This window comes from Chiloscyllium punctatum, chromosome 39, assembly GCF_047496795.1.
Source record: "Chiloscyllium punctatum isolate Juve2018m chromosome 39, sChiPun1.3, whole genome shotgun sequence".
NCBI lineage: Eukaryota > Metazoa > Chordata > Chondrichthyes > Orectolobiformes > Hemiscylliidae > Chiloscyllium > Chiloscyllium punctatum.
The window spans coordinates 47,121,264-47,145,259 of NC_092777.1; the positions used below are offsets into that span (position 1 = coordinate 47,121,264).

Consider the following 23,996-nt stretch of genomic DNA (forward strand, 5'->3'; position numbering starts at 1 on the left):
ATAAACATAAATGAAGCTACAACACTCAGCAGCTCATGCCCCATCATAACCTTTTGTCACAGCGAGAAGAACAGTTAGATATGACAGCGTTTCACCAAAAAGCTTTCTTGGGACAGGGGTGCAAGCGCAAAAGGATGAGCACCTCACAGGTATCTCAGATGCACACCAGATAATAAACTCGGTTTGTTTTCTAAGGACCAGAGAAGGTTGAGGGGGGAACCTGTTAGAATTATATAAGATAATGAGAGGCAGGGATAAATTGAATAGAAAGCAGGTGTTCCCCTTGGTCAAAGGGTCAATAACAAGGAGACATAATTTTAAAGTAAAAGGCAGAAGGTTTAGAGGGGATTTGAGGAAAAGATTTTTCACCTGGTGGGAATCTAGGAGAACATGAGGACTGCAGATACTGGAGATCAGAGTCAAAAAGTGTGGTACTGGAAAAGCATAGCCGGTCAGGCAGCATCTGAGGAGCAGGAGAATCGATGTTTCGAGCATAAGCTCTTCATCAGGAATGACGGTCGGTGGTGGAAATCTGGAATGCACTGCCTGGGAGGATGATTGAGGTGGGAAACTTCACAACTTTAAAAAGTACTTGTCATAACATTCAAGGCAATTGGCCTACTGCAGGAAAGTAATACTAGTGTAGGTAGTAGTATATTTTTCAGCTGAAGAATTGATGGGCCTCTTCTGTCGTGTATATTTCTATGATTTTTATAATGCTTTAAAAAAGAAAAGAACAGCAGATGCTAGATATCTAAAAAAAAATCAACAAGTCTGGCAGCATCTGTGGAGAGAAAGCAGTAAGCAATTTCCTAGTTGCCATTAGTTCCGAAGAAGGATCAATGGACTTGAAACGCTCTTCTGTTTTTCTCTCCACCTATGCTGCCAGACCTGCTGACTTTCTCCAACAACTTCTGTTTTCGTTTTAGAATACTTTTGTTGTTTTGCATTAACTGTAGCTCTTTCCTGATACCGAATTCTCACTTAGAACCACTAACACCTGATTTCCCCTGTATCACATTGTGCACATGCATAACTAGGAAGAATAATCTGGGGATTGATGGAGCAGTTCCACCTTCTGAGCGCAGAGCACCAATATTGGTCCTCCAGCCGGTGGTGGCGCTCCAGCGAGGTCAGTGCGTGTGCGTGACGTTGAACGTTCGCCCAACGTGGTCGGCGGTAACGCGCCTCGTGCCCGCGCCCCCTCACTATGTTATCGAATGTTAAAGATGGCGGATTTCCTGCCGTCCCGCTCCCTCCTGGCCGCTTGTTTTCCGAGTTGCGTCCTCACCCAGCGAGAGGCCGAACAGCTCCGCAAGAGCAAGCAGATCGACGAGCTCATCTCGCGGGATAAGACCTATGTGCGGCGGCTGGTGAAGATCCTGCTGCTCGGGGCCGGCGAGAGCGGCAAAAGCACTTTCCTCAAGCAGATGCGAATTATTCATGGCCAGGACTTCGACCAGAAGGCCAAAGAGGAGTTCAGGGGGACCATCTACAGTAATATCTTGAAGGGGATCCGAGTCCTGGTAGACGCCAGGGAAAAGCTCCGCATCCCTTGGGGAGACCCCGGCAACCAGCAGAACGGCGATGTCCTGATGAGTTTCGACACCAGGGCGTTGACCGGGGCCGCCGCGGGCCTCATGGAGACGCGGGTTTTTCTCAATTACTTGCCGGCCATCAGATCGCTATGGGCAGATAGTGGTATCCAGAACGCTTACGACAGACGCAGGGAGTTCCAGCTGGTGAGTAACTCCGAGCCGGGGAAAGTACGCGGGCTTTGAAAGGCCCTGGGGAACGGAACGAGAAGCCCTCCGCTTCCTGGAGGGTGTGTTCGAGTGGCAGCTTTGGGCGGGTGGGGGGGCTTGTATGGTTAAGTTCTCTAGTCTCCAATAAGCTTCATAAACTAAGACGTTCACTTAGGGTCTTTTTGACGCTGTAGGTTCTTTTTAGAAATCATCTCATCCACTCCCCATTATTGTCAAACTTTTATATAAATTTAAAGTTTCGTTCAACCGCAATTAATCTTTCCCTGTTCGTTGGACGTAAAATGTATATACAAGGCGCACGTTTATTCGTGTATACTGTATGTAGTTTGAAGATCGAAAGTGCCTCGGACTTTTAAACTTCATCATATTTAAACTTTTATGGGGGAGTACAGAGTTAAATTTGTGTAATTTCTGCCATTTAACCCTTGTGCTCATGATTGTATTTGAAACCTACCGATAATATTGAAAATCGCCACATCTTAACAACTAAGTAACTTTTCTGACTAATATTTGTTGCCTTTACATTTTTGACTAATACTGTGTTATAATCCATCCTTTTAAATCTGTTTTCGACTGTGATTAGAAATTGGTAAAGGTGTACCCATCATGAGAAAAGTGACAAATTTATGTCCTTGTGAAATGTTAGCTGATTTATTTGGAGAGTATTTATTTTACATACTAATAAACTAGTAAGGCTGAATAAAATAAAGTTTAATTTTGCCTTTAATATCCAAGCTTGTTACAATAAGTGTAACCAGCATGTTTCAAGCTTGTTAGGACTATAGATTACGTGTTTTAAAACAATAGCAGTTTACTAATGTCCTGCTAACAGTCAAATGGACAGTACAGTTTTTTTCCAATCTGAGTAAAGTAGTGTGCAAAATGTTTTGAAGGTATGAGAAATCAACACTTTATGCATGACGTAACTTGGGTGGGTGTGATGACTTCAAAGGGGTTTCTTTTGAATAGGTAGATATAATTAGCAAATGTAGTGAGAGAGGAAGTGAAATCAAAAAGTAGTTTTTGAGAGTAGATGAGGCCTATAGCATTGTTGTGAATTATCAGATTTAAAATTGACTAAAGGGAGCAAAATTTAAGAAGAAAGGCAGAACTTTAGATGGGATTTGAGGAGAAGATTTTTTTTTATCCAGAGGGTGATGAGAATCTGGAATGCAGTATCATGGGGACGCGGGGAGGGGTTGAGTAGGTAGGTAGGGTAGTGGAGGTGAGAAGCATCATAATTTTTTGTTTATAAAAATTTTGGATGGGTACTTGAAATATCATATTCAAGGCTATTGGCCAAATGCCAGGAAGTAAGACTTGTGTAGGTTTAACCTAGATTTGTTTTCTTGGTGCAGACTTGATGGGCTGAGGGACCTCTTTGGTACTGTATAATTTCATCATTGTTTCCCTAGAATCCGACTGCAAATCTAGTATGTTTGATTTAGAAAGTGACTTTCCTGTATCTGTCATTGTCATCTGTGGAATTTTTTTGCATTTTATTTAACCCAGACAGGCATTTTATAATCCCAAATCTGGGAGTGGGTGAGCTCAATGGCACATATTTCTGTAACCGCCGACGAAGCTGTTATGATTCGTTGATAGTGTGATTGAATGAGGTAAAATAGCATGCCCCCTTTTTTTCCTTACTCTGAATTTACATGTGGTCAAGAGCTGATAGAATACAACAAAGGCAAGTGAATTGGAGTCATAGTCAATGTAGGAATTTGAATTCCCCTCACCCCCACTTCTGAAGTGAGACCGTTGCGTCCCCTGTTTGAACTGGCAGTATAATCCTTCAGAATAATATTGTTGAATTTTACAGGCTGTATGTCTTGAAACTCTGGTAAAAACAATTTCTTTTAAATCCAAACCAAGTACGTTTTGAACTAAACAATACTGATGCTTCATTCTTTATATTCACCTGAATATACACTGATTTGAAAATTATTGTAAATGGTTAAATTCTTTATTGTGCTCATTTGGCTAAATTGTAAGGTAATCTAGTCTTCCTTTGCAAATTGATCAATTATAACGTTCATAGATCTTGACTAGTCTTCTAATAACTGGTCATAAAACTGTAAAAATTTAAATTGTCATCAAATTTTGTTTCAAATTCTAACAAGTTTTAAGAACTGAGGGTCATTCAGTGAAAATAATAGTTTAACTATGCATGTATTGATTCATTGTATTTGGTGCTAATGTCTGTATTTCACTAATTCTGTGGGGAATGTGGAAATAGTGTTTTAAAACACTGTCAAGTACCTCAGCTAAAGAGCAATTAGTTGTGGAGAAATGAAAGCATGGCATGAAACAAAAGGAATCCTGAAACACAAAAACAAAGACTTTTTGAATGCTTTGCAATTATTGTGTGTTAGGAACATTAATGATATATTGACTTCTGTTAAATATTTGCACTTAACAACAAGCCAGGAATATTAAAAGAAACAATTTTCGAGTATTTTGCTGCACATGTGCAAAGATTAATGAAAGTGGATTGATTCTACATTCCAGTAAATTGAAAATTTGTGGCTCTTATCAAATCGCATTTTAGGTTTTAAAAAGCACAGCAATGAGTTAACATCCTATATAACGATTAGAACTGTGATTTGGACGTGGATATGAAATACTCGGTGTTGCACTTAACATTTACTTTATCATGTGCAACAATTAAGCAAGAAGAAAATTGTCTCTCTGCATGTATCTGTGTCTCTGTCTGTCTCCCTTGCTTTGCTCCCCTCTGTCCTTGGTCTCAGCCTCCTTTCCTCCCTTGCTCAGACAACTTCCCACCACCTCCCCTGCACTTGGTCCCCTGTTTTACTGTGTTTTGTCCATGACCTCTTCTTGGCATGTGATTCTTATCTTGATTTTCACCTGCTTGATTTTATGTAAGTTGTCTGCTTAAATTTTAGATTTCTGATTTGTTTCTTTGATTCAAAAACATTTAATTTCATTAAATATATTGCTTTGATAAGAATGATCATTTTTAAATTAATTTATAAAGTAACTTTTAAGATTACATCAGCTTACAGGCCAGTGGCTTCATTTTCTGCATATAGTTCCACACTAGTATTGATTTAATTACTTTAGGGTTCAGGATATTAGCATTTGAGTTTACATCAACAATTTTAATTGTTGCAGTCTCTGGGATCTGTACAGATTCAGTTCTGTTCAAAATGTTGTAATTGTCAGATTTTTTGAAGTTCTGCTGAACTGACAAGTTCAATTTTGCTGATTTATCCCATTTGATCGCCCAAAGGGCAAGGATCGTAAAGGAAGAAAATGTTTTTCAATTTGTACTTGAGCCCTGATCCTTGTTTTCTTCCACTGAGACAACTAGCTATGTCGTTTTGCTTCTAAACTCTTTCTGATGCACACCTCATCCCCGAATGCAACTTTACTTTTGACACATGGACTGATTAGCTATCTTTATTAGCTTTTATTTATTTTCTAAGTCACAACACATCAAATTGCAAATCATATCCTTCTTTCAAAATCCACCCTATTCCCTCAGTCCACTTATTTTAGCAACTTCCGTAAGTTCCACAATTTAGTTATTTGCCCTTTAGTCTTCTGACTCTGGTCCCGCATATTGATTGTGTTCACTACAATAACTTTTTCTTTCTGCCTTTCTTTTAAAATCGTCACAGGGATCCTTTTAACCATTTTTACCCTCTGGGTATTTCTTAAAGATGGCAGAGCGCCAATGTTAATATAATTATAAAGCGCCAATGTTAATTTCCTGATATGAACTTGAGAGTTTTATATTTGAAAAATTATGATGTAAAAAAGACAGGACAAGGAATTGTTGTTTTCCACCATAGGATTTTTGATGTTTTCATTGCATCTAGTGCAGTGGAAACATTCACTGGAGTGATTTGGAATTTTAGATTTAAGCTTGGCAGAGCTGTCAGTTCTGCATATGTGAGAGTAATTTAAATTTATAATTACGAACAAGTTAAAATTCCCAGCTTTTAGCTCAAACACATTGTCAACAATGTGATTTTTGGTACCATTTACTCAATCCAATGTATCAGCATCAGTGATTCTGGGTTCTAGACTACAGTGTTAGACATTGTCAGAGTTTTATACCAAATGCATATATTAGACTTAATTTTATATTTAATCTCAAAATGTGTGGAAAGAGAAAATAGGTTCTGGTTTTTAGAATTTGCGATTCTGCAGCCAAAAACCAAACACAGACCATTGACTCTGGACGCTTCATAACTTTTGGAACAGAAATTTAACTGTATTGCAGGAAATCTATTTTAAAAACTGAATCCTCCTGTTCAAGTGCAGTTTACAGCTGTGCAATTCACAAAGTGCTTGGTATAATATGACAAAATCTTGGGTTAGGTTGGTGACTGTCACAACTTAACTGAATTAGTATCATATGTGAAATCTTATTACGTTAGAGATGTAACAACTTCCTTTTGGGTGGGTAAAGGAGTGTGTCTGAGGTTGAATATCAGCTTGTGGAAGATTATTCTTGGTGGTCCTCACTGAACTGATTGTGGCCTTAATTTCACTTTGTCTGCCCCAGTCCATCAATAACTCTGGACTCCCTAGTGTAATTGCAAATCTAATGAACACTCTTCAATACACTTGATTAGCTGGTCTCTGTGGCTATCTGGGAATGAAAATTCCACAGACCAAGTACTCAGGAAAAAAAATCATCACGACCACTTATTAAACTGTGTCACTTAGTTCTAGTCTCTGTTATAAGAAGGAATATTCTCAGTGTTCGCGCTACCAACTCCTCTCGGAATTTTATAACGTTTCAGTAAAATAATCAATCATTCTTCTGAACTCTGATGAATATAAGCACAATCTGTTTGACTTTTCTTCATAGAATACGGCCTTCATCCCAGGAAGGACCGTGCAAATCTCTGAACTGCTTCCAGTGCTATAAAGAGACTAAACTTGCCCACTACTGGGATGTGATCTCACCAAGGCCTGCAACAAAAGTCTGCCTCACTGTTCCATTCCCCTTTCAATAAAAGGCAGTATTCCATGCATCCTCCTATTAATTTGTAACCTGTACGCTTTTATTTTAGAATTCATGTACCAGCATACCCAGATCCCCCTCTCCTCTCAGTTCTGCAGTCACTCTCTGTTTAAACGTGAAATTGTGGGTGCCAGAATCTCAATACACTTTTGAAATGAGGACACACTCATCTAATGATGCCAAAGGGGGAGGAAAAGGCTTTAAAATTTAACTTGCAACAGTGTCTAAAATATGCTAATTTAAAAATGAGAAGCAGTTTGTCGTAGTTCATTGGCTTAAGTTTTGTCTTTAGAAAGTCCTGGCGCATGTTCTTTACTATGTGTTTAGTCAATTTCAGTCTGGGCTGCTGAGGGACTGAGCTTACCTCACGATCCTAGGATGAAGATACAGAGAAGGAATTCATTATGGTACCCATGTTGATTTGGTGCCCGTTGATTTTTGTTGGGAAGCATGTACATATTGGGCAGGAGCTCATTTTGAGATATTCCTTTAGAACATAGAACATTACAGTGCAGTACAGGCCCTTTGGTCCTTGATGGTTTCACAGGTCAGCACAACAATCTAAAGTCCATCTAACCTACGCTATTCCATTATCATCTATATGTTTATCCACTGACCATTTAAATGCCCTTAATGTTGACAAGTCCACTAATGTTACAGGCAGGACATTCCACGCTCTTACTATTCTGAGTAAAGAACCTACCTCTGACATCTATTCTAAATCTATCATCCTTCAATTTAAAGCTGTCCCCTTGTGCTAGCCATCACTATCTGAAGAAAAAGGCTCTCACTGTCCACTATCTAATTCTCTGATCATGTTATATGCATTCATTAAGTCACCTTCTCTAATGAAAGCAGCTCCAAGTCCCTCAGCCTTTCCCCATAAGACCTTGCCTCCATACTAGGCAACATCCTGGTAAATCTTTTCACCATTTCCAATGCTTGCACATCCTTCCTGTAATGCAGTGACCAGAACTGCATGCAATACTCCCAAGTGCAGCCACACCAGAGTTTTGTACTGCTGCAGCATGACCTCATAGTTCTGAAACTCAATCTCTCTACCAATAAAAGCTAACACACCTTATGCCTTCTTAACAAAACTACTCTTTACTGAATAGCTGACTAGATCAGAGTTATCCATTTAGTTTAAGTATGAGACTGCACTTGTGACAGCATAACCCAGCATGAGTCACTGACCTTGATCAGTGAAGGAAGGAGAATAAAAACGCCAAGAGGTTTAGAGTGAATTAGTGATCATCAAGTATACTAGTTAAAACATCAGTTCCTATTTGAAGGAATGTTCACCTTAAAACTTTGAAATTCTACAATGTATGTTCACAAGTTTCTGTTAGCGTTTCTATACTAATTTGTTCACTAGTTATAGAATATATTTACTTCAAGAATTTTCAGAGTTGCTGTACTTCCATTGCAAAATCTTTTTTTGTGTTCAAACTTTGAGGAAAGTAACAATAATAGGGTAAATTTGCTTCAAGGAAATTGCTGTTTGTTTTTTAGAAAGTCGGTATGAAGTTTACGGAGAATAAAGTGATAACATTGGCAAAGGAAGACAGTGAGTATTAGCAGAAAATGCAGCAGTTGAAAAAAATACATTATTGCCGCCAGTTTCAACACTTCCCTTTTTGACTGGCAGTGTTCTTGAAATGAGTAATGGCGAAGGAGGGTTCTCTATTCAGAACATCATGTTCAAATTGATTTCTTTTCTGCTGTCAACTACATTTGATTTTCAAAATATAATCATGAAACGTTGAGAAACCCTATCAAGGAAGCCATTCTTTCTGAATTCAGAAGCTCACATTGGAAATTTTATTAATTCCTTTGGATAAAATGATGGTCCTCTTTTTAAAAAGACGTTTCTTTAAATTGAACTATCTCTTCAAAGTGACAGTTCCCCATTTAATTTCTGCACTTTTTTCATTCCTTCTATTTCTTTATCTTTTGCTGTTTGAATTTTCATTTACTCTTTGTAGTTTAATATTTTCTTTCTAATTCCTGTTCATGTTATCTGCTTCCAGTTTAATTCAGAATTCTTCTGCTTAAATCTTATCTTAGTGAGTGGACAGTTTTGTTTTGGAATCATAAAATCATTTTGTACAGGAAGAGACGGTTTAGTTCATGCTTATATCAGTTGTTTGAAAGAGCAATCCAGTTAGTCCTAATCCGTGCTCTTTCCACATAGCCCTGCAAATTTTTCCCTTTAGGTAGTTTTCAGTTCTCTTTTGGAAATTACAATTGAATCATGACTCTTAACCAGTGCAATTTACAGTCAGTATGCATATAAAACTGATTTGCTTCAGAAATTCTAAATTAATTGAGTTGACACATTTTGGTGTTCCCATTTGGCAGGCCATGTCAGGTTTCTATTTTTTGATCTTTGGCTCTCCATTCTGTTGAAAGAAATTTAGAATTCTTGATTTGGCAAAATATTATGAATGAACACTTGAGTTTGAATATCAGCTGACTGACAATCTTCAGATCTTATTGAGATTCCAGCTGAGTCCAGAATTCAGAGCTCAAGAGATTTTGGTCAACAGGGACATGTGCTTCATAAAATCTAATTACATTGGATAGTGGAACCTGGGAGCATGATGTAGTCAAGTTGGATCTCCTATCTGGGGTGATTTCAGCAGAGCCTAATGTAAAATAAATGTCTTGAGCCATTCCTGGTGGTAGGGGTTCAATGTGATATAAATTCAGGAAGACTGACTTCTCTAGCTAGTGTTCTTAGCATAAGGTTATCACGTGGAGGGGGGGAAAAAGACTTGGAGATGTCCAGAAGCCGTTTGGTATGGGGAACTGAAATATCAGTGATATTTAAGGCTGACTTTTAAGATGCATTGAAATATAAACTTCCTACTACTCAACCATATCAGTATTTAATATTGACAGTGGGTACTTGAGGTAGAAAGTGCTGGAGACACAGAGCATCTCTTCGTTGACTTTGCCAGACTTGTTGAGTTTCTCCAATGCTTTCTGTTTTCATTTTAGATCTCCAGTGTCCTCAGTTCTTTATTTTATTGTAGTTTTTATATTAGTCTTGGGGCAGGATAGAGAAGTGATAAAGGGAAGGAGATAACCCTTGGAAATAATTGGTATCTTTGTTACTGTGACACGATCCTATAATCTAATAGTTTTCTGCTATAATTTCTAGCTGAAAATTTTGTTCTTTAAGAAATTAATTTTGAGTCATAGATGTACAGCACGGAAACAGACCCTTTGGTCCAACTCGTCCATGCCGACCAGATATCCCAACCTAATCTAGTCCCATTTGCCAGCACTTGGCCCATATCTCTCCAAATTCTCCCTATTCATATACCCTCCAGATGCCTTTTAAATGTTGCAATTGTACCAATCTCCACTATTTTCTCTGGCAGCTCATTCCATACGTGCACCGCCCTCTGCGTGAAAAAGTTGCCCCATAGGTCCCTTTTATATCTTTCCCCTCTCAACCTAAACCTATGCCCTCTAGTTCTGGACACCTCCCCCCCCCCCCCTCACCAAAGTGTACCAAATACTTCCTTCACTATCCTATCTACCTGCGACTCCACTTTCAACGAGCTATGAATCTGCACTCCAAGGCCTCTTTGTTCAGCAACACTTGCCTAGGACCTTACCATTAAGTGTATAAGTCCTACTATGATTTGCTTTTCCAAAGTGCAACACCTCATGTTTGTCTAAATTAAACTCCATTTGCCACTCATTAGCCCATTGGCCATCTGATCGTGATCCCCTTGTAATCTGAGGTAGCCTTTGCTGCCCACTACACCTCTAATTTGGTGTTGTCTGCCAATTTAGTAATTATACTTTCTATGTTCATATTTTAAGTCATTTATATAAATGATGAAAAGTAGTGGACTCAGCACTGATGCTTGTGGCACTCCTTAATTCTATTTGCCAAAGCTATCTCATGTCCCCGTTTTGCCCTCCTGATTTCCCTCTTAAGTATACTCCTACTTTCTTTATACTCCTCTAAGAATTCACTTGATCTATTTTGTCTATATCTGACATATGCTTCCTTCTTTTTCTTAACCAAACCCTCAATTTCTTTAGTCATCCAGCATTCCCTATACCTACCAGCCTTCCCTTTCACCCTGACAGGAATATACTTTCTCTGGACTCTTATTATCTCATTTCTGAACATGGCTTTGTGCGTGGGAGATCATGTCTCACAAACTTGATTGAGTTTTTTGAAGAAGTAACAAAGAAGATTGATGAGGGCAGAGCAGTAGATGTGATCTATATGGACTTCAGTAAGGCGTTCGACAAGGTTTTTCATGGGACACTGATAGCAAAGTTAGATCTCATGGAATACAGGGAGGTCTAGCCATTTGGTTACAGAACAGGCTCAAAGGTAGAAGACAGAGGTTGGTGATGGAGGGTTGTTTTTCAGACTGGAGGCCTCTGACCAGTGGAGTGCCACAAGGATCGGTGGTGGGCCCTATACTTTTGTCATTTACATAAATGATTTGGATGCGAGCATAAGAGGTACAGTTGGTAAATTTGCAGATGACATCAAAATTGGAGGTGTAGTGGACAGTGAAGAGGGTTATCTCAGATTACAACAGGATCTGGACCAGATGGGCCAATGGGCTGAGAAGTGGCAGAAGGAGTTTAATTCAGATAAATGCAAGGTGCTGCATTTTGGGAAAGCAAATCTTAGCAGGACTTCTATACTTAATGGTAAGGTCCTAGGGAGTGTTGCTAAACAAAGAGACCTTGGAGTGCAGGTTCATAGCTCCTTGAAAGTGGAGTCGCAGGTAGATAGGATAGTGAAGGAGGTGTTTGGTATGATTTTCTTTATTGGTCAGAGTATTGAGTACAGGAGTTGGGAGGTCATGTTGCGGCTTTACAGGATATTGGTTAGGCCACTGTTGGAATATTGTGTGCATTTCTGGTCTCCTTCCTATCGGAAAGATGTTGCGAAACTTGAAAGGGTTCAGAAAAGATTTACAAGGATGTTGCCAGAGTTGGAGGATCTGAGCTACAGGGAGAGGTTGAACAGGCTAGGACTGTTTTCCCTGGAGTGTCGGAGGCTGAGGGGTGACATTATAGAGGTTTACAAAATTGAGGGGCATGGATAGGATAAATAGAAAAATTCTTTTCCCTCTGGTCGGGGAATCCAGAACTAGAGGGCATAGGTTTCGGGTGAGAGGAGGAAGATATAAAAGAGACCTAAGGGGCAACGTTTTCATGCAAAGGGTGGTACACGTATGGAATGAGCTGCCAGAGGAAGTGGTGGAAGCTGGTACAATTGCAACATTTAAGAGGCATTTGGATGGGTATATGAATAGAAGGGTTTGGAGGGATATGGGCTGGGTGCTGGCAGGTGGGACTAGATGGGGTTGGGATATCTGGTTGGCATGGACGGGTTGGACCGAAGGGTCTGTTTCCATGCTGTACATCTCTAACTATGACACTGGTCACATGCTTCCAGTCTGAAAAACAACCCTCCACCACCACCCTCTGTCGTCTTCCTTTGAGCCAGTTCTGTGTCCACATGGCTAGTTCTCCCTGTATTCCATGAGATCTAATTTTGCTAACCAGTCTCCCATGGAGAACCTTGTCGAATGCCTTACTGGTCTATACAGATCACATCCACCATTCTGCCCTCATCAATCATCTTTGTTACTTTTTCAAAAAACATAATCAGGTTTGTGAGAAATGACTTCCCACACTCAAAGCCACGTTGACTATCCCTAATCAGTCCTAGCCTTTCCAAATACATGTAAATCCTGTCCCTCAGGACTCCCTCCAGCAACTTGCCTACCACCGCCAATAGGCTCACTGGTCTATAGTTCCCTGGCTTGTCCTTGCCACCTTTCTTAAATAATCGTACTACGTTCACCAACTTCAGGTCTTCTGGCACTTCACCGTTGACTATCGATCTTATAAATATCTTAGCAAGGGGCCCAGCAATTACTTCTCTAGCTTCCTACAGAGTTCTAGAGTGTACGTGATCAGGTCCTGGGGATTTATCCACCTTTTGTGTTTCAAAACATCCAGCACTTCCTCCTCTGTAATGTGGATGTTTTTGAAGATGTCACTATCTATTTCCCTACATTCTATATAAAATCATAGATGTACAGCACGGAAACAGACCATGAGGTCCAACACGTCCATGCCAATCCGATATCTCACCCAATTTAGTCTCACCTGCCAGCACTCGATCCATATCCCTCCAAACCCTTCCTATTCATATACCCATCCAGATGTCTTTTAAATGTTGCAATTGAACTAGCCTCTACCACTTCCGCTGGCAGCTCATTCCATACACGTACCACCCTCTGCCCCTTAGGTCTCTTTTTATATCATATCTTCCATGTTCTTCTCCACAGGAAACACTGATGCAAAATGCTCATTTAGTGTCTCCCCCATCTCCTGTGGCTTTACACAAAGGCCGTCTTACTGATATTTGAGGGGGTCCTATTCTCTCCCTAGGTGCCCTTTTGTCCTTAATGTATTTGTAGAAACCCTTTGGATTCTCCTTAACCCTATTTGCCAAAGCTATTTCTCGTTCCCTTTTCGCCCTCCTGATTTCCCTCAAGTTTACTCCAACTGCCTCTATACTCTTCTAAGGATTCACTTGATTTGTCCTGTCTATATCTGATGTAGGCTTCCTTGCTTTTCTTTTCCAAACCCTCAATTTCCCTAGTCATCCAGCATTCCCTCCACCTATCAGCCTTTCCTTTCACCCTAACAGGAATATACTGTCTCTGGACTCTCATTATCTCATTTCTGAAGGCTTCCCATTTTCCAGCTGTTCCTTTACTTGTGAACATCTGCCCCCAATCAGCTTTTGAACGTTCTTGTCTAATACTGTCAAAATTAGCCACTTGTTCTGATTTTGGCATCATCAAGTAAATTTATTTGTAGTTTGTGCAAATTGTAGTGCCACATACCCAGGAAAATAGACAATGTTAAGTAGTTCGCACAACATAATACAATTGTGGTCGAAAACCAGGAAAAAATTAACACTGCTGACCTTGAAGAATAAAATTTATTTTAATTCTTCATTTAAATTAAATGCAGCATGCAAAAGCTGTTGGCAGTTGCAGAGAAGTATGACAAGGCAACTGTGAGGCTATCACTCTGAATTGGTTCCTTTCTTTAGTTTATCATTTTGAGAGAGTAAGTTTAGTAACACTTCATGATGATAGTATGACTTGTCTCTCAAAACATTAACATGGTATGAGTTTTAATCTTTCTGTCTAAAGTTGAAGTAATCATAAATATTTGGATTTAAGTTGCTATGTAAAGTCTCGTAATTGAAGATTGTAGAGCTTTTTGTGACACAGAATAATAAAGTTAAGTTGTCTTGGCTCAAGGGACCATAGAGCCCTGAGGATTACTATATCACAGGGAAGGGGAAGTTGAGAGAGATTCTTTCATGGTGGCCTCAACCAATCAGGAAATTGAACCCAAACTGGGGCATGACTCTGCGTTGCAAACCAGCTGTCCAGCTAACTGACCCTACAATCAATAATAACATGAATTTTAAAGAGCATGAGCCTGTATTAATTATAAATATTGCACCAAGCAGTTTGTATACATTTTCAAGTGTGATTTTAGGTACTGGAGTTTAAATGGCAGGGACTTACAATCAAGCACCATAAAAGTACAGGAACAGAATTAGGCCATTTGGCCCATTGAGTCATAACTGATACATTTGTCAACTCCATTCTTCTGCCTTGTAATGTATGATCCCCTTCCTGATGAAGAGCCTCTCTATCTGTCTTAAATACACTCAATAATTTGGCTTCCACACACCTAACGTGGCAATAAGTTCCCAGATTCCCCATCCTCCAGCTGAAGAATTCCTCCTCTCAGTTCAAAAGGGTTGTCTCTTCACTCTTGAGGCCTTACCCTTAGGCCCTAACCCCCCTCCTAATGAAACAGTTTCTCCATATCCATTTCTATTAAGGCCTGTCAGTATTCTGTAAGTTTCAATCACATCCCCCTCATCCTTCTAAATTACGTTGAGTACAGATCTAGAGTCCTCAACCGTTCCTCACATCATAAGTCCTTCATCTTCAGGATTGTTTTGTAAACCTCCTTTGGATTCCCACCTAGGCCAGCACATCCTTCCTTAAGGAGTCCAAAACTGCTCACAGTATTCCAATAGTGGTCTGACTAGAGCGTTATTCAGCCTCAGTGGTACATCTTTGCTGTTGCATTCTAGCCCTTTTGAAATGAATGCTCACGTTCAATTTGACTTTGTAACTATCAACTGAACCTGCACATTAGCCTTAAGAGAATCCTGAAGTAGGACTCCTCAGTCCCAGTTCAAATTTCTGATCTTTCCACCAAAATGCATTACCTCACACTATCCCACATTGTATTCCATCTGCCATTTCTTTGCTCACTCATTTGGCTTATCCAAGTCCTTCTGCAACTTCCCCACTTCCTCGACACAACCTCCCTCTACCTATCTTCATCTTGTCTGCCAACTACGCAAAAATGCCATCAATTCCTTTGTGCAGATCGGTAATGTATAATGTGGATGGTTGTGGTCCCAGCACTGACACTTGCAGAACTCCAAGTCACCAGCTGCCATTCTGAAAAAGACTTCATCAGTGCCTTCTGCCAGGTAGCCAATGCTCCATTCATACCATATCTTGCCCCAACACCATTTCACGTATTCAATTCCTCTGCCATTTCTTTGCCCGCACTACTAGTCCCCCTGCCTCATTTTCCAGCAGTCCGATGTACCCATCTTGCCTCTCTGTAAGCTTTTTATATATCTTTTTTAAAAAATTCTTAGTAGTCTTTTATTTTACTGGTTGGCTTACTCTCCTATTTCATCTCTTCCCCCCCCCCCCCCCAGTTTGTTTTAAGTTGTCCTCTACTCATTTTAAAATCCCCTGGTTTCCCACTAATCTTCACAACATTGAATGTTTTTTCTTTTGCTTTTAGTTTCCCTGACCTGACTTGTCAGCCATGGTTGCCTCATCCTCTCCTTGGCATGTTTTTTCTTCTTTGGGATGAACTTTTGCTATGCTTTCTCATTTACGTCCAGAAACCCCGACCATTATTGCTCCGCTGTCTTCTCTAGGCTCCTCTTCCAATCAGCTTTGACCAACTCCTCCCTGATGTATTTATAGTTACCTTTACTCAATTGTGATACCTTTACAGCTAATTCAAGCTTCTCCCTTTCAAACTTAGGATGAATTCTATCAAATTATGGTCTCTGCCCCCTAGTTGTTCCTTCATCTTAAGCTCTCTAATCATGTCTGGATTTGGTGATGTGTAATGAGTCAGAATTACTGTTCCCTTGTGGGCTTCACCACAAGCTGCACCTTAAAAACAAAACTACTTGTAGGCATTCCATTAATTCCTTTCCTGGGATCCACTCCTAACCTGATTTTTCCCAGTACACCTGCATATTGAAGTCCTCCATGATTATTGTGGTAATACCTTTTATACATGCCACATATTTACCTCTTTAAGCTTGTTGACCCTTTACCAATGAGCACATGGCTCAGATAGTAATCTAGAAATTATTGCCTTTTTTGGTTCTGCATTTTAATTTAGCCCCTAGCTGCTCATATTCCATCAGCAGAAACTCTTTCCTCTTACTGCCTATATTGTAGGACCTGCTTGGACCACAACAAGTGAATCTTTCTCATCCTACAAATGCTAAGTTCCTCTGCAGCCTGCACCAAGCAGGAAACAGAGTCTTCAGAACTGTTGATCTTGGCCACAGAAGTGTCTATTCCTTGACAATACCATCCTGTACTAGGTTACAACTACATCCCCACCTGCCCCCCAAAAAACCTCTTGAATGGTTCCTTGTACTGTGGTGCCATGGTCATTTTTTTTTTACAGCCCCACTCTCCATGCAGAGGGTAAGAACCTTAAACCCTTTAGTCAAGTGCAAGAGCTAGAGCTCCTTCAGCACTAGCTCCTGATTCCTGTATTTGCTTCATTTGTCACATCATCCTGTCCCTGAGCACTGATAGGATAGTTTCAGGATTGTTAATGTAAGAGATTTGCCTGCCTCCTGAAAATCAGCATCCAGGTACCCTCCACCCCCCAAACAAAATGCACGCACACACTTCAAATCACCTCTGAGCCAGAGTTCCTCGAGCAACCAACACTTGATACAGATGTGGTCAATGAATCAAATGGGGTGCACCAGCTCCCATGTCATGCAGTTACACTTTGCCTGGCCCTGCATCTCTTTTGTTTACTTAGCTCTTAACTTTTTCCCTAAAAGTACTCTGCTGGTCTTTTATTTTGTAACCTGTAAATATTTCCCCATTTCTCTAAAATCTAAAAGTAGAATGGGCTTTAAGATATTGCACAGCTACTGAAGTACATTAGTTTCTTCATGGACAATCAATTGTTACATTTAGAACTCTAACAAAAATGGAAGTAATTTACTGTAATAAGCATGTTATTGACATTGACTTGGATGCAGCATTAGAAAGGCAAATTGATGAACAGAAACCTGCCAATTGCAGTTTTAACCTCAACTAAATTTTTTATATGGCTTGTTCAAAATCTGAGGTAGTTATAAAATAATTTTTGAACTGAAGTACTATATATAACTGGAATATTCTTGAACTTGCTGACTTGAGTCCCTCAACTACATTTGGGCTGAGTGGTCACCAAGTACCTTTATAGTGTACAGCTGCAATGTAAAGAATTGCTATGGAAAATTGTAATAGCCATTGCACCACTCAGCAGGGACACATTATCACAGAGTTTTCAGCACTCCGATGATTTCTGTTGCTACTGATTTGTATTATATGGCTGCGACAACAGTTATTGTATTTTAAAGTTGCTAAGGAAGTATAATATGTACAATGTGTTATATTTAGCATTTTATGCAAAGTGTAAAAAGGTATGTGTAAACCAGTTCTATTTAATCTTTCTCCGTATGAGTACATTTAATTATATTTGGGATGTCAGTAGAGTTGTCAGTAAAGGCATGACATTTCCTGAGGAAGAATGGTGATATTACATGCTTGCAAATATTTATTTGCATAGAGACAATAGGAGAATGGTCGACCTACAGAAAGTGTATTTCAGGTGTTGAGGTGAAAACAGCAATTCAAGTGGATTATTGGATGAAAATGTACTTTCCATCACCACCTGTGGCTGCATTAGTAGCACTGCAGTTTGTTTTTGATACATGGTGGCCAGTGTAAGCAAGACATTTCTGAAATGGACAGAAGGCATCGTTGCCCTTCATCTTTCCATTTGTGGCTCTCTGTGTGCTGGTTTTGTAAGCACATTGTGTTAATGATCCACGTCTTGTGTAGTATTAAAGAGCTGAATGGGGCTCAAGTATGTAGTGTTGCTTACTTTCATCTTTGGTTTTGGAGTGAACTTTAAGCTCAGAGTTCAGGCATTTCAGCTATGGAGGACTGGACCGTGGTTGAATTAAACGCAGTGATAAACCCATTTATCTTGGCATTTTATTGCAAAAGCTCTTAAGGCCAATGGAGGTGACTGAAGGCAGTAAAGTTTTCTGAAAAGACAGTGCAAGTGCAGCATTTGATGAGGTACAGTCAGTCTGAAATAGTCATGCTTAAGCAAATGACTTTGTAATTGGTACTTATTTTAGTGACACAATTAATTGCATTTGTCCACTATCAGCTATTCAGCTATTTAGGATAAGCATGGCCAAGTGGTGGGGCACTGTAGCTAATGTACTCAGTCATGCAGAACACTGTTCTTAATTTTTTTCCCATCTAACATTTATGTCCCCCACTTGATGTACTAATTTTGGTCATTTGTGCTGAGCTAAAGCAAAAAAAGTCTCCACAGTTACCTTCATAGTTTCACTGCAGTTGGAATGAGGTATGTAAGAAATTTGCATGGATCCCTGCTGCTGATTTCTAGCGAATGACATTAAAATTATCTAATTGAGTGTCAAGACAGCATTAAACTATCTGTGGAAACACATGATTCCATAAAATGCTGTTCTTTAAGAGCATGAAAGTTACATTAGAGAGATGCTGATATCTGTAAAAACTGCTACTTGTGTTGGAGCCTTCAAACTGATTGAAAAAATGAACCTCTTGGTAATTTTTGTCATTGTACATGAATAAAAGCAAGGGTAAAAGGAACATTAAGAATGTTGCTTCAAATTATTTTGTTCTCCGGCACAGGTGTTTTGTTATAGCTACTGACTTAGATTTCCATTTGTATGAAAGCAAAATACTGTCAATGTTGAAGATCTGAACTGCAAATTGAAAATGTTGTAAATATTTGGCAAGTCCAGCAGAATCTGTGGAGAGAGAAAAAGAGTTGAAGCTGTTGATCTGTGACATTTCATCTGGGGTGTTCTGAGAAGTGGTCTTAGACCAGAAATATTACCTGTTGTTCACCTTCCATATTTACCACTAAATTTATTAAATGTTTCCTGGATTTTTGGTTTTTATTATCCAATTAGTATGTTAGTGGTTAGATTATTGATTCTTATGTTTTTAAATTCTCAACTTAGAAAAATCATTTTCTTGAAATTAGAAACTATTGCAAACAAATTTGGAGGGATTGTATTGTGAGCCAACTTCAAGTTTGTGAACACTTTTGGCATTTTATAGTGTCTTTGTTTTTTAAAAAAAAAGTTCTGAGCTTTTTTTTTTAAATACCAGATGTCCCCAGAAAAGTGTGTACTACGAAAGGCCAGTGCAATGCAGTGAAAGCTTGTTTTGGCAATCAAAACCAAAGAAGACCAGTGCACCGCATTAGAACTTGTTCTTTGACCAAACATCTTTGATACTCCAATTTTGAAATGGCTTTTAAAAACTTATTAATCTGCTAAGCTTTTTAAATTATCTGCCTTTATTTCTAAATGAGTTGATATTGTGCTTTTACTGGGCACTGTTGTAATTTTTTCCCGTAGTTTCAAATTAGTAGTTTTAACTACATTTATTTAGTAATGTGTTCAAATAATTAATTGGCAAACTGAATGTTGCCTTAATTGCAACTTAAATGTTGGATACCAGTTAAGAAACTACGTTGCAAAACACTTAGTATTAGCAAATTTACATATGCTGGACTTTGACCAAATAGGTCATTAGAGTTAGTGTCATAGAGATGTACAACGCAGAAACGGGTAGACCCTTCGGTCCAACTCGTCCACGCCGGCCAGATATCCCAACCTAATCCAGTCACATTTGCCAGCACATGGCCCATATCCCTCTAAACCCTTCCTATTCACATACCCATCCAGATGCCTTTTAATGTTGCAGTTGTACCAGCCTCCTTTGCTGGGCCACTTACTAAAATACTCGTATCATTGTTAATCACAGATGAGGTGTCGGAAGACTGGAAGTTGACCAATGTGGTGTCACTGTTTAAGGAAGGTGGTAAGGACAAGTCAGGGAACTATAGACCAGTGAGCCTGATGAAAGTGGTGGGCAAGTTGTTGGAGTGAATCCTAAGGGTCAGGATGTACATGTATTTGAAAAGGCAAGGACTGATGGGGGATAGTCAGCATGGCTTTGTGTGTGGGAAATAATGTCTCACAAACTTGATTGAGTTTTTTGAAGGAGTACCAAAGAGGATTGATGAGGGCAGAGCAGTAGATGTGATCTATAAGGACTTCAGTAACGCGTTCGGCAAGGTTCCCCATGGCAGACTGGTTAGCAAGGTTAGATCTCACGGGAAACAGAGAACTAGCCATTTGGATACAGAACTGGCTCAAAGGTAGAAGACAGGGTGGTGCTTGAGGGTTGTTTTTCAGACTGGAGGCCTGTGACCAGTGACCAGTGGAGTGCCACAAGGATTGGTGCTGCGTCCACTACTTTTCGTTATTTATATAAACGATTTGGATGCAGATGACACCAAAATTGGAGGTGTAGTGGACAGCGAAGAAGGTTACCTCAGATTACAAGGGGATCTCGATCAGATGGGCAAATGTGCTGAGAAGTGGCAGATGGAGTTTAATTCGGATAAATGTGAGGTGCTGCATTTTGCTGAAAGCAAATCTTAGCAGGACTTATACACTTAATGGTAAGCTCCTTGGGAGTGTTGCTGAACAAAGAGACCTTGGAGTGCAGGTTCATAGCTCCTTGAAAGTGGAGTCACAGGTAGCTAGGATAGTGAAGAAGGCATTTGGTTAGAATATTGAATATGGGAGTTGAGAGGTTGTGTTGCGGCTGTACAGGACATTGGTTAGGCCATGTTTGGAATCTTGTGTGCAGTTCTGGTCTCCTTCCTATTAGAAAGATGTTGTGAAACTTGGAACGGTTCAGAAAAGATTCACGAGGATGTTGCCCGGGTTGGAGGATTTGAGCTAGAGGGAGAGGCTGAACAGGCTGCAGGTGTTTTCCCTGGAGCGTCGGAGGCTGAGTAGTGACCTTGTAGAGCTTTACAAAATCATGAGGGGAATTGATAGGATAAATAGACAAAGTATTTTCCCTGGGGTCAGGGAGTCCAGAACTAGAGGGCGTAGGTTTAGGGTGAGAGGAGAAAGATATAAAAGAAACCTAAGGGGCAACCTTTTCGCATGGAGGGTGGTACGTATATAGAATGAGCTGCCAGAGGAAGTGGTGGAGGCTGGTACAATTGCAATATTTAAAAGGCATTTGGATGGGTATATGAATAGGAAGGGTTTGGAGGGATATGGGCCAGGTGCTGGCAGTTGGGACTAGATTGGGTGAGATATCAGGGCAGCATGGACGGGTTGGACTGAAGAGTCTGTTTCCGTGCTGTACATCTCCATGACTCTGACTGTGTGACTCTATGACTTCCTCTGGCAGATCATTCTATAGATGCACCATCCTCTGCATGAAAAAGTTGCCCCTTAGGCCCCTTTTATATCTTTCCCCTCTCACCCTAAACCTATGCCCTCTAGTTCTGGGCTGCTCCACCGCAGGGAAAAGCCTTTGTATATTTAGCCTATCCATACCTCTCATGATTTTATAAACCTGAGGTCAGCCCTCAGCCTTTGCTCCAGGGAAAACTGCCCCAGCCTATTCAGCTGCTCCTTAGACCTGCACCTTGGCAACATCCTTGTAAATCTTTTGTGAGCCCTTGCACATTTCACACCTTCTGATAGGAAAGGTACCAGAATTGTACACAACATGCCAAAAATGGCCTAACCAACATCCTATACAGCCGCAGCATGACTTCCTAACTCCTATACTCAGTGCTCTGATCAATAAAGGAAAGCATACCAACTAACTTCTTCACTATCTTATCTACCTGCGACTTCACTTTCAAAGAGCTGTGAACCTGCACTCCAAGCTCTCTTTGTTCAGCAACACTCCCCAGGACCATACCATTAAGTGTATAAGTCCTGCTAAGATTTGCTTTTCCAAAATGCAGCACCTCACATATATCTAAATTAAAACTTCATCTGCCACTCCTCAGCCCATCAATAAAATCACGAGATGTAAAGCAGTGCTTTCCCCAAAAGGGAAAAGAAAGAAATTGGCAAAGCAACTCAGACCACATTTATGAATCAACTGACCAATGAATAAAAATTGATCTTCCTGGGTTTAGAAGCAGCTGCTTAATCATTGGAGTTATGAAAAGACCTCCGTAAGATTGAAGTAGTCTCTTGTCACGCTATTTTATGTAATTTGCAAAACTGAAAAGATCTGTTTTCATCTTTTATGTAATTTTTTTTCTGTTGTGCAATAATATGATTCAGGATTGAGGGTCTTCACTTTTATGAAGTGTCTGGAGAGCTGAAGCTGTTCCCTTAGAGAAACGAAAGTAGATCAGGAACTTAATCATGAAATGTTTTGATTGAATAAATGAGGAGAGCCTGCATGTCCATTGTGCACCTTCGATCTGGTATATGAATCAATTATATAATTCTTTACTATTTATAGTCCATTTGTAAAATTCACTTGATTTAAAATCCGACAGAATGAGTTTCAGTTGCATTTGAGACTGTTTACTTGGAAATTGTAACATAAATTTCTTAAACAATAGTGACATCTTACCATGAACTATTACTGCTGTAATATCAGATTAAAAGCAGATAATTTAATTCGAAGAACTGAGGTTTAATGTGTACATCAGAGATTTATCATCATTGAAGCTTGATGAGAATGTAATGGAATTGATCATTTCAAGACGTACCATGAACAGTATTTCTCATGGATGGTTAACTAATTAACAACATCTCTACAATAGTCCTATTAGTATTGACATAAACCAGGCCATTGATCCAACTATTTTGAATCAGAGCTGTCATAAGTGAAATTAGGAATGCTATTCTAGGATGGAAAATGGAATATGCTGAGTTTTCATCAATTGTTTCATGTATTTGTAAACTTTTGGGAGGATCTGGCAGAAGTCATCTCATTTTGAGTGATTGATGCCTGGTATGCTTTTAATTCTTTAGCTTGCTGTTGCCATCGCTACTTATACATGTGTCATTGTCTTTGTGTGTGCCTGAGTACATTATTCTGAGGCAGTCAGCAATTTTAAAGACAAATCTATAATTATACTGATGGGTATTTTCTCTGTCAGTACTTTAAAAGCCTCATGGTGACTCTGACTGCAGCAAATAGGAGAACAGGTTTGAGATTCAGAATAGCTTACTTCTCTTCCAGTGCAAGTTATGCTGCTGTTTTCCAACGTAACATTATATGTCACCTTTTAATAGTTGAACTATTGAGGGTAGCAAGTATTTTGTTTTGCTATAGAAACAGCCTGTTCACTCAAACATTTACAAGCTATTTCAGATAGTTGTTTTGAAAGCTTTAAGAAAACTATTAAGAATTCATTGGAGAATGAAGGGTCTAAGTTGCATGCAATTTTCTTTTAAGCGTTTTTGCTTTCTTGAATCTTGATACGCAAGGACCATGTAACTGGATTAACCAGTTATATCCACTCGATGTTAAGGGGCATTGTTCATTGATATGAATGGTGTTTATTGAGTTTGAAGTCATTTTTGATCAGACCGAATGAAGTTGCTCAATATGTAGTGCTTGCGGGGGTTCAGGAAATTGGGGGGAGTGTCTGAAGCTATTGATTGTGTAAGTCTGGGAGTGGTGGATATTGAGATGTGTTAGTTGTATCTTGGTATTTCCTCTGTCCTAAATGCAACTGCTTGAAAAAAAACTTTTTTTAAACCACCTTTAGTTTTCCTTGGGTTTGTTTGCCCTTTCTATGTTCTACATCAATGAGCTGAGAGTAAACTTTATTGAAACAGAGTACAGAACAACCTCAGTTATCCGAACTTTGGACAATCTGAACAAGATCTTGAGGTCCCGAAGTTTGAGATCAGA

General features: G+C 39.6%; 1 protein-coding gene across 1 annotated transcript in view; it reads left to right on the plus strand.

The window, feature by feature from the left end:
• The first annotated feature begins 1,203 nt into the window (after positions 1-1,203).
• Positions 1,204-23,996, plus strand: part of LOC140464021 (guanine nucleotide-binding protein subunit alpha-13) — a 58,846-nt gene continuing 36,053 nt past the window's right edge. The window contains exon 1 of the mRNA XM_072558625.1: positions 1,204-1,742. Coding sequence (XP_072414726.1) covers positions 1,221-1,742 — 522 coding nt within the window. The 5' untranslated portion in view covers positions 1,204-1,220. The remainder of the gene's footprint in view (positions 1,743-23,996) is intronic.